At 40.3% G+C, this 13350-nt stretch overlaps 1 protein-coding gene across 2 annotated transcripts in view; it reads right to left on the reverse strand.

Moving 5' to 3' along the window:
- Window positions 1-10302: 10302 nt before the first annotated feature.
- TMEM254 (transmembrane protein 254) overlaps window positions 10303-13350 on the reverse strand; it is a 7793-nt gene continuing 4745 nt past the window's right edge. The window contains exon 4 of one of the 2 annotated variants that reach the window (XM_008056585.1): window positions 10303-10575. In XM_008056585.1, the coding sequence (XP_008054776.1) occupies window positions 10455-10575 (121 nt within the window). In that variant the 3' untranslated portion in view covers window positions 10303-10454. Of the gene's footprint in view, window positions 10576-10895; window positions 10929-13350 lie in introns of those variants that run through there. The other variant, XM_021711613.1, reaches the window with a different exon arrangement.

Consider the following 13350-nt stretch of genomic DNA (forward strand, 5'->3'; position numbering starts at 1 on the left):
AAACCTACTTCACTGTGAATATATTGATGGGGGAGTGATTTTATGTTACAGTTACCTCCATAATTTGCAACTAATAGACTCTAAACATGGTATAAACTTAGGCTTTGAAATCTAGGTTCAATTCCTGGTTCTACCTCTCACTACTTCTGACTGTAAACAAGCTATTTAGTTCATTTGGTCCCAGTTTTCTAGCTGGGAAAAATGGGTTAGCAGTACCTACCTCTTGGGGTTTAAAGTGAGAATTAAATGAAAGAATGCAAGCAAGGCTCTTGGCATAAGGCCTGGCACACAGTGAGTGTTCAATCAGTGTTTGCTCTTGCTGTTAGGAACACAGATGACATCCTTTGAGATTCCTGCAGCTTCAAAGGTTGTGATTGGATTTCACAAGGAATCCTCCCCGTGGTCAATGTGTGCTTTGCAGCAGGCATGACAAAGCACCAGGACAACACTAGTGACACATTGAAAATGGAAATTTCATAATGTATTTATTTTTGGTTTCCTAGGAAATACTCTGTAATACCCAGAACATAAGCCCACAAACTCTCTGGCTGTGCAGATGTTAAAGCTTCATAAATGCTATAAATACTGCCATTCTGAGCACATGTGCAACATATTATTACTGCACCCTTAACCAATGGCAAGAAAACCCCTGGGTCTATAGAGTGTTTATAATATTTGTACATTGCTATGGATACGGTATCAAAGGCAGGCGCCAGTAACATGAACAGGATGTGGGGCTTGAAGGCACTGACAATGACTGAAACTATTCTCTCTTAATACATCATTCTTGGATAATATTTGTAAAATATTTGGGAGATGAGGCATGCTGTTGAGAACATTACTACAGATGTTTCATCCAATACTGCTGAAAGGCAGCTTGAGAAATAGGGAGGGGTCTGGGACCTAGGTCTGGCACCAAATTGGCTGTGTGACATTGGAGGTTACCTTCTTCATATGCCCTTGGTTCCTCCCTGTGTAAAATGTGGCGGAGATGGAGGGGAATTTCTGTAGTCCTTTCCAGTGTTCTGGTTACAAGTGGACTCCAAATATGATTTAACCTCTTGTCTTGTGTAGTTGAATGCAATTCTAGCTTAATTGAGCAAAATTAAGATAGATTTTTGGAGGCATCCAAGATGAGCTATGCTAGAGAGCCAGCCTGGGCTTTCTGTTTCTATTGTTAACTGTCTTGTTCTCAAACCATGCAGAGCTCAGTGGGTTCTCACGCTCTCTTGGAGACAGATATTTCCTCCTCCAAGAAGGAACATGGAATGTGGGCAACACAGCTCATGTCAGCAAATTGTCAAGAATTAAAAAAAAAAAAAAAAAAATTAAATCAAGCCAGATACTAAATTCAGTGTCTTCAGAGGCCCTCCCAAGATACTAGGATTTGACATGCTGTAACATAAATGTGTCTTTAAGCCATAAATGTACGAGGGGGGACCCCAAAAAACCTGAAATTTATTCATTAAAAATTGTGTATTTATTCTTACATGTTTAAACTCCAATCACCTTCAAAGTACTCTTTGTTTGATGCAATACAGATATCGAGTCACTTTTTCCACTGGTCAGTCCTAACACCTAGGCTTGTTTGTTTGTTTGTAAGGGCCTAGGAATCATCTCTTTGACATATAAACATCAGGGAAGATAGTGTTCCTGTCTGCTTGATATCATGGGAGTTTAACCTGGGTACCTTGCTGTCTTCTCCCATCCGCTTGTTTCTATGACCTGCTTGTTATACAGATAGAAGTTTTATCTTTCCTTAGGATGAAGGCAATTAGTACAGATGGCCACTGTCATTATCAGGTGAATTTAGGATGAACTATGAAAGAATGTATCACATTGTGTGTCAAGCATTCTTCCACGAAGATATGTTATCACTTATCCTGAGAACATGTACACAGTGGATTGTATACTTGGCTATATAGAAGGGTGAGATTTCTTTCTGTCTTTGCAACCTCATTAGCTAGTTGCCTGTGGTGCACATTTTAACTTTTCTTCCTACTTATCAGGGTGAGTAAGAATGGGGTAGAAGGAAAAAGGAGAAGAATGAGACTTCTCTACATATAACTTGTTGCAGAGTTTTGTCTTTTGAATCTTCTCAATGTCTTAAAGGATATATGACAAAATTAAGGACAAGGACAAAGAAAACCCTAACATTGGATACAAATTAGCAAATAGCCTAAAGTCCAATAGAATATCAATAGTATATTCAGAAAAATAATGATAAAAAAGACTGCAAGGAAGAATTTTGTTTGTATTAATACTGGCAGACAAATGGAGCAATTCTGAAACATTTTCTGTGTATTGTAGGACTGAGTGATTGAGTAAGTACCTTGATGTTGCTGGAACCAAGATTCTCCTGGTAGGAGGAGACACAAGGGGGAGAGGAATCCCGTGGTATAGAACTGGAATTACCAGGTGTCAGTATCTTGGTAATAGCTACTCTGAGTGGTGTGAGATAATATTTCGTTATGGTTTTTTTTTTTTTACTATGTGTCTAGGAGTTAGTCTTCTCATTTGATATCGTTATGGTTTTAATTTGCATTTCCCTGATGGTTAGTGATGTTGAGCATTTTAAAAATATACCTGTTGGCCAGGCTTGGCGGCTCAGTCTTTAATCCCAGCATTTTGGGAGGCCGAGGCCAGTGGATTGCCTGGGGAACTTGGCGAGATCTCGTCTCTACAATAAATAAAAAATTAGCCGGGCGTGGTAGCGCATGCCTGTAGTTCCAGGTACTTGGAAGGCTGAGGCTGTGGTGGCCGGGAGCGTGCCTCTGCACTCCAGTCTGGGCAACAGAGTGAAACTCCAGCTCAAAAAAAAAAAAAAAATACACCTGTTGGCCATACATATGTCTTCTTTTGAGAAATACACATATATATAGGGGCTTTGTCCATTTATTAACCAGATTATTATTTTTTTCTTGCTATTGAGTTGTTTGAGTTCCTTATATTCGAGGTAGGACCCCCAAAAACCTGGAATTTATTTATTAAAAAATTGTGCATTTGTTCTTACATGTTTGAACTCTAGTCACCTTCAAAGTACCCTCCATTTGAGGCCATATACCTATAAAGATGCTTTTTCCACTGCTCAGAACAGTTTTTGAACTCATCAAATGTGCTTCTGCTGTTTTTTGTTACACCTTTTCTACATTGGAAAAACATTTCCCTTTAAGACTTTTTTCACCTGGAGAAACAAACCAAAAAAAAGTTGCTCCAGGCAAGATCAGGTGAATAGATCAGATGAGAGTAGGGCACTGGGGTCATGTCGTTTTTTGGTCAAAAACTGCTGAACACGCAGTGCAGTGTAGGCAGGTTGTTTGTGTAGATCACCCATTATGGGCCGGGCTTGGTGGCTCAGCCTGTAATTTCAGCACTTTGGAAGGCTGAGGCGAATGGACTGCCTGAGTCTGCAGGTTTGAGACTAGCCTGGGCAACATGGTGAGACCTCGTTTCTACAGTAAATCACAAAAACTAGCCAGGTGTGGCGACTGTAGTTCCAGCTAATTGGAAGTTTGGGGCAGAAGGATCGCCTAAGCCCAGCATGACGAGGTTGCAGTGGCTTTGCGCGTGACACTTTACTTCAGCCTGGGTGATGAAGTGAGACTCCAACTCAAAATAAATAAATAAATAAATATATAAATAAATAAATAATCACCCATTATGAATGGGCAAAGGTGCTGAAAGAATCTCCAAAAAAATTTCACTAAAGTCAAATGCAGCCTTTCACAATGCTAGCTGGTCCACTGTTGCTGATGGGTTCCTAGAACACTTACGTAGCGTGGGAAGCCTGTTTTATAAGGGGTTTACCCTCCAAGAAACAATTCTGTTTTTTTAGGATACTCCCTTGTATTTTGAATATTAACCTCTTATCAGATGTATGGTTTGCAAATCTTTTCTTCCATTCTGTAGGTTGTCATCTCTTTGTTGATTGTTTCCTTTGCTTTTTAGTTTCATGAAATCACATTTGTCTGTTTTTGCTTTTGTTGTCTGTGCTTTTGGGGTCATAGTTAAAAAAATCATTACCCAGACTAATGCCATGGAGTTCTCCATGTATTCTCCTCCTCCGCCTCCGCCTCCTCCTCCTTCTCCTCCTCCTCCTCCTCCTCTTCTTCCTCTTCCTCCTTCTCTTTCTTTTTTGAGTCAGAGTCTCACTATCACCCAGGCTGGAGTGCAGTGGCACACTCATGGCCACTGCAGCCTCGACCTGCTGGGCTCAGAGGCTCTTTCTGCCTCAGCCTTCCAAATAGCTGGAACTATAGGCATGTGCCACCACGCCCAGCTGATTTTTTTGATTTATTGTAGAGATGAGATCTTGCCTAGTTGCCCCAGCAGGTCTTGAACCCCTGGTCTTAGGCAATCCTCTTGCCTAGCCTCCCAGAGTGCTAGGATTATCGGCATGAGCCACCGCCCAGCATGTTTTCTTCTGGTAGTTTTACAGTTTCAAGTCTTATACTTAAATCTTTGATCCATTTTGAGTTGATTTTTGAATATGATGTGAGATATGAACTGAGGTCCAGAAAAGTATCTTTGTTGAAAATCAATGACCCAGAGTAAATATGTGGGCTTATTTCTGGGCTCTTTATTTTGTTCCACTGGTCTATGTTTTCATGCCACTGCCATAATGTTTTGATTATTAGAGTTTTGTAGTATATTTTGAAATCAGGTAGTGTAATCCTTTCAACTTTGATCTTTTTGCTCAAGATTGCTTTGACCCTTTGGGGTCTTTTGTTGTTCCCTATGGATTTTAGGATTGTTTTTCCTGAGAAAAATGTCATTAGAACTATGGTGGGGATTGCATTATATCTGTAGATTTCTTTAGGTAATATGGACATTTTAACAATATTAAATCTTCCAATCCATGAACATGAGATACTTTTCCATTTTTTGTCTCATTGTCAATTTCTTTCATCAACGCTTAATAATTTTCAGTGTAGAGATCTTTCACTTCTTTGGCTAAATATATTTCTGTTTTTTTTTTTGTAGTCACTGTAAGTGGGATTGTTTCCTTGATTTATTTTTATTTTTTTGAGTTGGAGTCTCACTCTGTTGCCCAGGTTGGAGTGCAGTGGCACGTTCATGGCCACTGCAGCCTCGACCTGCTGGGCTCAGGCGATCCTTCTGCCTCAGCCTTCGAAATAGTTGGAACTACAGGCACGTGCTACCATGCCCTGCTAATTTTTTTATTTATTGTAGAGATGAGGTCTCACCAAGTTGCCCAGGCTGGTCTTGAACCCGTGGACTCAAGCAATTCTCTCACCTTGGCCTCCCAAAGTACTGGGATTATAGGCTTGAGCCACTGTGCCTGGCCAATTTATTTTTTAAATTATTAAATATTAGAAGACTGTATCTTTTATTTTTTGAGTCAGTGTTTCACTCTGTCACTCAGGCTGGAGTGCAGTGGCATAATCATGACTCACCTTAGCCTCCAACTCCTGTACTGAAGAAATCCACTTCCAGCCTTCCAAGTAGCTGGAACTACAGGCACGTGCACCATGCGCAGCTTATCTTTTGATTTATTGTAGAGATGAGGTCTCGCAAAGTTGTCCAGGCTGTGCTCGAACCCATGGGCTCAGGCAATTCTCTCACCTCGGACTCCCAAAGTGCTGGGATTATGGGTGTGAGCCACTGCACTCAGCCCACTAACAGCTTTAATCAACAAGACTGTAGAAGGGGCCCTAGCAAGACAAAAATGTGATTGCATTGTGTTCTCTAACTTCAATTGCAGGTTGTCTAACCTGTTTTCAGAACCTCAGTGAAAAGATATAAGTGCTGAGATGGTAAGTTGTTTTGCTAAAAAGCTTCTTCACACATCTGGAATATAACCTCTTAAACCCAAGGCTGTGTTAACACCACAGCTTATAAAACATGTTTAGACTTGGATTGCATGGAGTCATAAACATGTTGAACATAATACTGTTAGCTTATAAATTGGGCCTGTTATTAAATTCTGAGGTCATTAGCTTTTTCTTTTGTCCTTTCTTTTTTGTTCTTCCCAACTATACACACTCTGGAAATCCAAGGGGTAAGAAAACTGTTTAGTTTGTCTTCCATGATTGCTTCCACCAAGATGCCTCTGGTCTTTTCTCATCCAAACTCAACACAAAAGCTGTTTCTCTCATATCACTGCCATGACTACAACACAAAGCCAAGATGTCTCTTTTTTTTTGTCTTTTGCTTCACAGACTCATTTCTTTGTGTGTGTGTGTGTGTGTGTGTGTGTGTGTGTGTGTGTGTGTGTGAGACTTGGGATTTCTTCATTTTAAAATTTATTATAAAGATGTGGAGTACAATTCAGGGTTAGGTATACAAACGTTGATTATGCTGGTACCCTTGTGGATGAGGTGTGCCCCTCCCTTGCCGAGTAATTTCCTTCAACTGCCAATTCCACCTCCCCTCCCCTGACAGTTTCCCACTTCTGCCAATCCCTTTCTTATAGCATTATGAAAATTGTTCAAGGTCCACTTATGAGTGAGAACATATGGCACTCTGTTCTTTGTTTTTGTGACAGATCATAGAGTATGATCGACTTTAAATCCATCCAAGTTGCTGCGAAGTCCATATATTTGTTCTTCTTTATGACTGCGTAATAGTCCATTGTGTATATGTGCCACTTTTTTTAATCCAGTCCAGCTTCGATGGGCAACATGGTTGGTTCCATGTTTTTGCTACTGTGAATAGAGCTGCAACAAACATGCGTGCAGGTATCTTTTTTGTAGAATGATTTGAGTTCTTCTGGGTATATTCCCAATAGGGGAATTGCTGGGTCATATGGAAGGTCAATTTCTAGTTCTTTCTCAAATCACCACACTGTCTTCCAAAGGGGTTGTACTAGTTTGCATTCCCACCAGCAGTGTAGAAGCGTTCCTTTTTCTCCACAGCCTCACCAGCATGTTGTTTTATTAATAATGGCCACTCTTACTGGGGTTAGGTGGTATCTCAGTGTAGTTTTGATTTGCATTTCTTTGATGATGAGTGAGGCTGAGCACTTTTTCATGTGTCTGTTGGCTGCCCATATATCTTCTTTTGAGAAGTGTCTATTCATGTCTTTTGCCCACTTTTTAAAGGGGACTGTGTTATTCTTTTCAGCACGTTTGAGTTCCTTGCAGATCCTAGATGTTAGGCCTTTGTCAGATATAGTTGGTAAATATTTCTTCCCATTCTGTGGGCTGTACAAAATCACTTCTAAGGTCCTTGGCAGTTGGGCAGGCAGGCAACACGAGGTCCCAAATCCTGCCTCTGTGTGCTGTTGGGTAAGTTCTCCTTGCTAGAATTACTTTATGGGTCTATAAAATGAATAACCTGCACCATCTGCTCAGAGATCCCCTCTACTTCTAAGCCATGACAATAACCTGAATAAGATTATAAGATTTTGTAGTCACATGCTATATACTGATGTTTTAGTCAACAACACACCACATATGTGACAGTAGTCTCATGAGATTGTAATACTGTATTTTTACTGCACCTTTTCTATGTTTAGATGCGCAAATACTTATCATTGTCACAATGGCCTACAGTAATTCAGTACCATAACATGCTGAACAGGTTTTTGCCTAGGAGCCATAGGCTATACTATAGCCTGGGTGAGTAGTAGGCTATACCATCTAGGTTGATGCAAGTACACTCTGTGATATTCGTACAATGCAATCACTTAACATGTATTTCTCAGAACATATCCCTGTTAAATACTTTCAGCATTTTAAACATGCTAAGACACTCCTCATTTGCTGCATAGACTGTATGAAATCCTGGAGGGAAAAAAAACCAAAGACAAACTTACAATGAAAAGACATTCCAGCGTCCACCCCCAGTGGCTCAGTGTGTGTAGAGGAATTAAGTGAGCCATGGAGAGTTCTACAAATATTATATAGTCTACAACTAGAGCTTTTTTTGGGGGGGGATAAGTTCTCACTTTGTCTCCCAGGCTGGAGTGCAGTAGAGCTATCAAGGCTCACTGCAGCCTTGAACTTCTGGGTGAATTTAGTGATTTTCCTGCCTCAGCCTCCTGAGTTGCCAGTACTACAGGTGCTCATCACCACTCCTGGCTCATTAAAACTTTTTTTTTCTTTTGGTGGAGATGAGGTCTATGTTGCCCAGGCTAGTTTGGAATTCCCAAGTGATCCTTCTGCCTCAGCCTCTCAAAATGTTGGGATTACAGACATGAGCCACTGTGCCTGGCCTAGTGCTCTACATTTCTTTACCAGTGAAAAACAAACTGGTATTTGAACTGTACATTCCAAAATAGAATCTGAGAAGAGAGAATCAAGTGTGTAGCAAAACCAACAAACACACAAAAAACCATTTGATTAGAGAGACAATTCACAGCATTTAATTCAAGTTAATCCAGTTTGTTCAATAACATGTCATATCTGTACATATCTGCATTAACTTACTGTCACTAGCATCTTCTCTTTGGAGATCATTTTTAAAAATCTGGGTTGAATCCCTGATGCTTAACTCTATGGTCAGAAACCTTTTCCCTTACCAGCAAGCAAACTCTTAATCACAAGGAAAATAGTTCATAGTCCATAATCTTTCAGGGTCATGCTTTTCACGTGAGGCTCTATTCTGGGGATAGTGTTGTTTCTCACCAATGTTTGCTCAACACAAACAACATGCCCCTCCATATCACAGAAGGGAAATGAGGACTAGTCTCCAGAGAACAGCAGGCAGTCGTCCAGGGAAGGAGCCCCTACGGCCTGTAGGCAGAACAGTCATTCTGCCAGGGTAAGGGGACAAAGTTAGAGATCTTGCTTTCCCAACTAGTTAGCAATAATAAGGTGTAACAAGGTAAATGGAAGAGGTAGTAACTAGTTGGATAACCTGTGGACTAGCATCTGTACAACAGGAATGTCTGTGTGTTTGAGTAAGTCAGAGGAAGGAGACACCTAGAGTTTAGAGAAAGTGACTGAGAAAAGGAAAGTGTGAGAAAGATACAGGTTTTCCAGCAGGGGACCCACAGGAAGGTGGTACAAGGCAGTGCTTTCTTTGGAAATGAAGATATACTCAACAGGTTGTGCAATCTTCACATAAAGATTGGGATGATACTGAACGAGTGGAAAGTGAATGTTCCTCCTCTGTTCAACAGACATGGATATAGCAACTGTGTGCAAGGCAGGGGACAGGTGCATAGGGGAAAAGTAAAGCTGTCTAAGATGTTGCCGTGAGCTGAAGGAGTAATCTAGCAGTGCCATCAGATCCCTGCGCACCACAAAGCACTGTGTTCCGAGAACCAGGTATGGGGAAGGACCACTTCTGGCCGGCAGCATCAGGGAAGACCTTCTACAGTCCTCTCCTCTCAGCTCCCAGCAGGGTTTCTGCGCTCTGTGAGACTGCTCAGCCTGCCCCCTGCCAGCACTTGCTTATCTTCCTTCTCTTTCTCTGTAGTGTGAGAAACAGAAGCATAAGATCCTGTCCTGCAGATACCTAATACTTGTATTTACAACTGATGTATTGCGGAAGTGTCGCTTTATCTTGGTCCAGAAAGATGGGAGAAGTTTTGGGAAGGGAGAGGTAAGAGGGTAGTGGTAAGGGCAAGGTGTTTTAGTCAAAAGGTGGGCACAAGCCTATAGTACTCTGGGAAGCCAAGGTGAGAGGACTGCCTGAGTTCACGGGTTCAAGACCAGCCTGGGCAACTTGGCGAGGCCTCTACAATAAATCAAAAAATAAGCTGGGCGTGGTAGTGCATGCCTGAGGTTCCAGCTACTTGGAAGGCTGAGGTGGCCTTGAGCATGCCCCCGCGTGCCAGCTTGGGTGACAGAGTAAGACTCTGACTCAAAAAAAATAAAATAAAAATAAAAAGGCAGGCGCAAAGGTATACAAACCAGTGAGTAGGTTTAGTGTGTGGCTTAGCTCAGATGGCAGGAGAGCACCAACACAGCCAAGGACCCCAAGAAGGCAGCAGGAAATCTTCTGCCAAATAGGTTAGTCTGCAGAACTGAAAAGCTAAATTTTTTTTCTAATTATTTCTTTAGTAACAACCAATCTATCCGAGCTCAACCAGAGCATATAAAAGAAAAATGACTAACTAGAGGGTCTTTTGTTTTTTTTAGGTTGGAGTCTCATTCTGTCACCCAGGATGTAGTGCAGTGGCACACTCATGGCCACTGCAGTCTCTACCTGCTGGACTCAGGCAATCCTTCCATCTCAGCCTTCTGAGTAGCTGGAACTACAGGTTCAAGCCGCCATGATTTATTGTCGAGACAAGGTCTTGCCAAGTTGCCCAGGCTGGTCTTGAACCCCCGAGCTCAGGCATTCCTCTCGCCTCTGCCTCCCAAAGTGCTGGGATTACAGGCATGAGGGTCATATATGGTTTTGAAGGACAGCTTCGAGAAAACAGAAAGTCACTGAGTAAATACTGTACTTTCCCCTTCCCAGCAGCAGCAGCAACAACAACAACAACAAAAAGGTGAGGCTGAATATAAAAGTGTAGAGAAAGCTCTTGGATATCTTCTTTAAGTTTGTTTTTGGCGCTTCGGTCTATAAGCAATCAAGATGGAGAGAGATGCTATCCCAAAGAGGAAAGTCTGTAGGAACCAGAGTAGCTGAGCCTGACCATTTGTGATGCCTTTATGCCTAAAAAAGAAAAAAGCAAAATTTAAACACAAGAATTTTAATCTTATACTTTCATGAAAGTTATTATCTTCAGTTTGTTCTTTTTTTTTTTTCATTTATTTTCCAACTTTCTTGTTTTCTAATAAATGCATCTTGGATGGCACACTATTCTCTGAGAAATGGTCTGGCTATTGTCCAGGGTATGGTATTATAAAACTGTTTCTCATGTGATTCTGATTAGTACCAGGTAAAAAGCACTGGTACAGCTTCAGGGCAAGTATTTTGAAGACGGACCAGATATAAATCTTGGTGTGGCCACCTACCAGTTGTGACCTTTGCAGTCACTCAGTATCTCTCATAATCAGTTTTCTCATATGAAAAGTAGGAATAGTAGTATGTATTGCACCAAGTTTTGAGATTATTTATGGGATGATATACAGAAAGTGCTTAGCAAAGAGCCTGGCAAGTAAGTAGTAATGATAAACACCTGTTTATATCATCATTCAAATTTTGAGCCTAAAACAAAGGCCAAAAGAAGATGACCCAATTGGTTTGCTACAGTCTCATCTGCATATAAATAAGTCTCATTTGAATGACCCTTTTAAAAAATATAACTTAAAAAAAAACATAAAAATGATATAATTTTCTACACTAACAGAATAAAGGAGAAAGATCACATGAATACCTTAGTAAATGCAAAAGAAGCATTTGATAAATTCCAGCATTCACTCTTACTAGAAGTTCTTAGCAACTTAGAAATACAACAGAACTTCCTAATTTTGATGGAGACTACAAAACTTTAGAATAAACATAATGCAAAATGTTGAAAGCTTTTCTTTGAGATCCAGAACCACACATGCCTACTATCACCACTTCTAGTCAACACTATACTGAAAGTTCTAGCCACTGAAATAAGGGAGAAACATAAATGAAGGGTATACAGAATTGAAGAAAGAAATAAAACTTTATTTCTAGACACATTTGTATACCTAAAAAACTGAAAATAATTTACAGATGAATTATTAGAATTAATAAATGTTATTTATCAAGAATGCTGGGTATAAGGTCAATATAAAAAACTGACTATATTCATGTACACTACCATTTATAATAGCATCTGAAAGTAGAAGAAGCTAGAAATTAGTCTAACAAAAAATGTGTAAAACCTCTTAGAAATTTTAGATATATTAAATATCTTAAAAAATGGAGATAGGTCATTTCATGGTTTAGAAGACTCAATCATGGAAATATCTGACTCTTTCTGTTCTTAAGAAAAACAGAGTAAAAAGAAAAAATAATGAAAATATGACAATTCTCTCCAAATTACTTATCATAGTTAATCCAATAAAAATCTCAGCAAGTTTATTTTTTGTTTTTGTAGCACATGACAATGTATAAGAATATGCAAAAGTCTAGGAATGGGCAATTCTCTTGAACAACAAGATGAGAGATCCTGTTTTATCAGCTATCAGTGATTATAAAGCTACTGCTATTAAGACAGCATTGTGTTGATCCAAGGATAAACAGATCAATGGGGAGTTTAGAATCAGAGCCATACATATGCAAAAGTATAATATAAGACAGGGCACATCAATGGAGAGGGAATGTCTCAAAAAATAGCTCTGGGATAATTAATTGGGCATCCATACGGGAAAAGGTGAAGTTGGAAATCTCTTAGCCACAAAAAATCAGCTCCAGGTAAGATTAAAGACTTAAGTGTGAGACTTAAGTGTGAAAGACACAATTCCAAAACTGTTAGAAGATACTGTAAATAGTATCTTTATAACTTTTTTTTTTTTTTTTGAGTCAGAGTCTCACTCTGTAGCCCAGGCTGGAGTGCAGTGGCATGCTCACGGCCACCCCAGCATTGACCTGCTAGGCTCCGGATATCCTTCTGCCTCAGCCTTCCAAGTAGCTGGAACTACAGGTGCGTACTACCACACCTGGCTAATTTTTTTGATTTATTGTAGAGACAAGGTCTCGCCAAGTTGCCTGGGCTGGTCTTGAATCTGTGTGCTCAGGCAATCCACTTGCCTCCGCCTCCCAAAGTGCTGTGATTACAGGCTGATCCACTGAGCCCGGCGCTTTATAACTTTAAAGAAAGAAATTAATACATTTGACTATATTGATAAGTTTTTTTTTTTTTTTTTTTTTAGTTGGGTCTCACTCTGTCGCTCAGGCTGGAGTGCAGCGGCACACTCACGGCCACTGCAGCCTTGACCTGCTGGGTTCAGGCAGTCCTTCTGCCTCAGCCTTCCAAGTAGCTGGAACTACAGGTGCGTGCCATCACACCTAGCTAATTTTTTGATTTATTGTAGAGATGAGGTCTCACCAAGTTGCCCAGGTTGGTCTCAAAATCCTGGCCATAGGCAATCCTCTCGCCTTGGCCTCCCGAAGTGCTGGGGTTACAGGCTTCGGCCACCATACCCAGCCTAAATATGTTTATCAAAAGACCTAACAGAGTGAAAAAGGATATTTACAAGACATTTAAATGACAAAGTACTTAATTTCAGAAAAACTAATGTGTGCCTATAAATGGATAAGAAAAGGACAGACCACCTATTAGAAGAGTGTTGGTGAGGGTATGGGGAAATTGTCACTGTCATACATTCGTGTTAGAAGTATAAATTAGTCCCACAGTTCTGAATATGAATAAATATCAAAATTAATAGAATTCATTCTTTAATCTTCAGATTCAAGATCTGGGAATGTATTCTAAGGGAATAAATACCAAAGTGGGCCAAATGTATGAAATTCATGTTCACTGCAGACTGCTCAGAATAGTAAAAAAATAAT

This window comes from Carlito syrichta, unplaced genomic scaffold (genome assembly GCF_000164805.1).
Source record: "Carlito syrichta isolate Samal-C Ts95f unplaced genomic scaffold, Tarsius_syrichta-2.0.1 Scaffold302406, whole genome shotgun sequence".
Classification (NCBI taxonomy): Eukaryota; Metazoa; Chordata; class Mammalia; order Primates; family Tarsiidae; genus Carlito; species Carlito syrichta.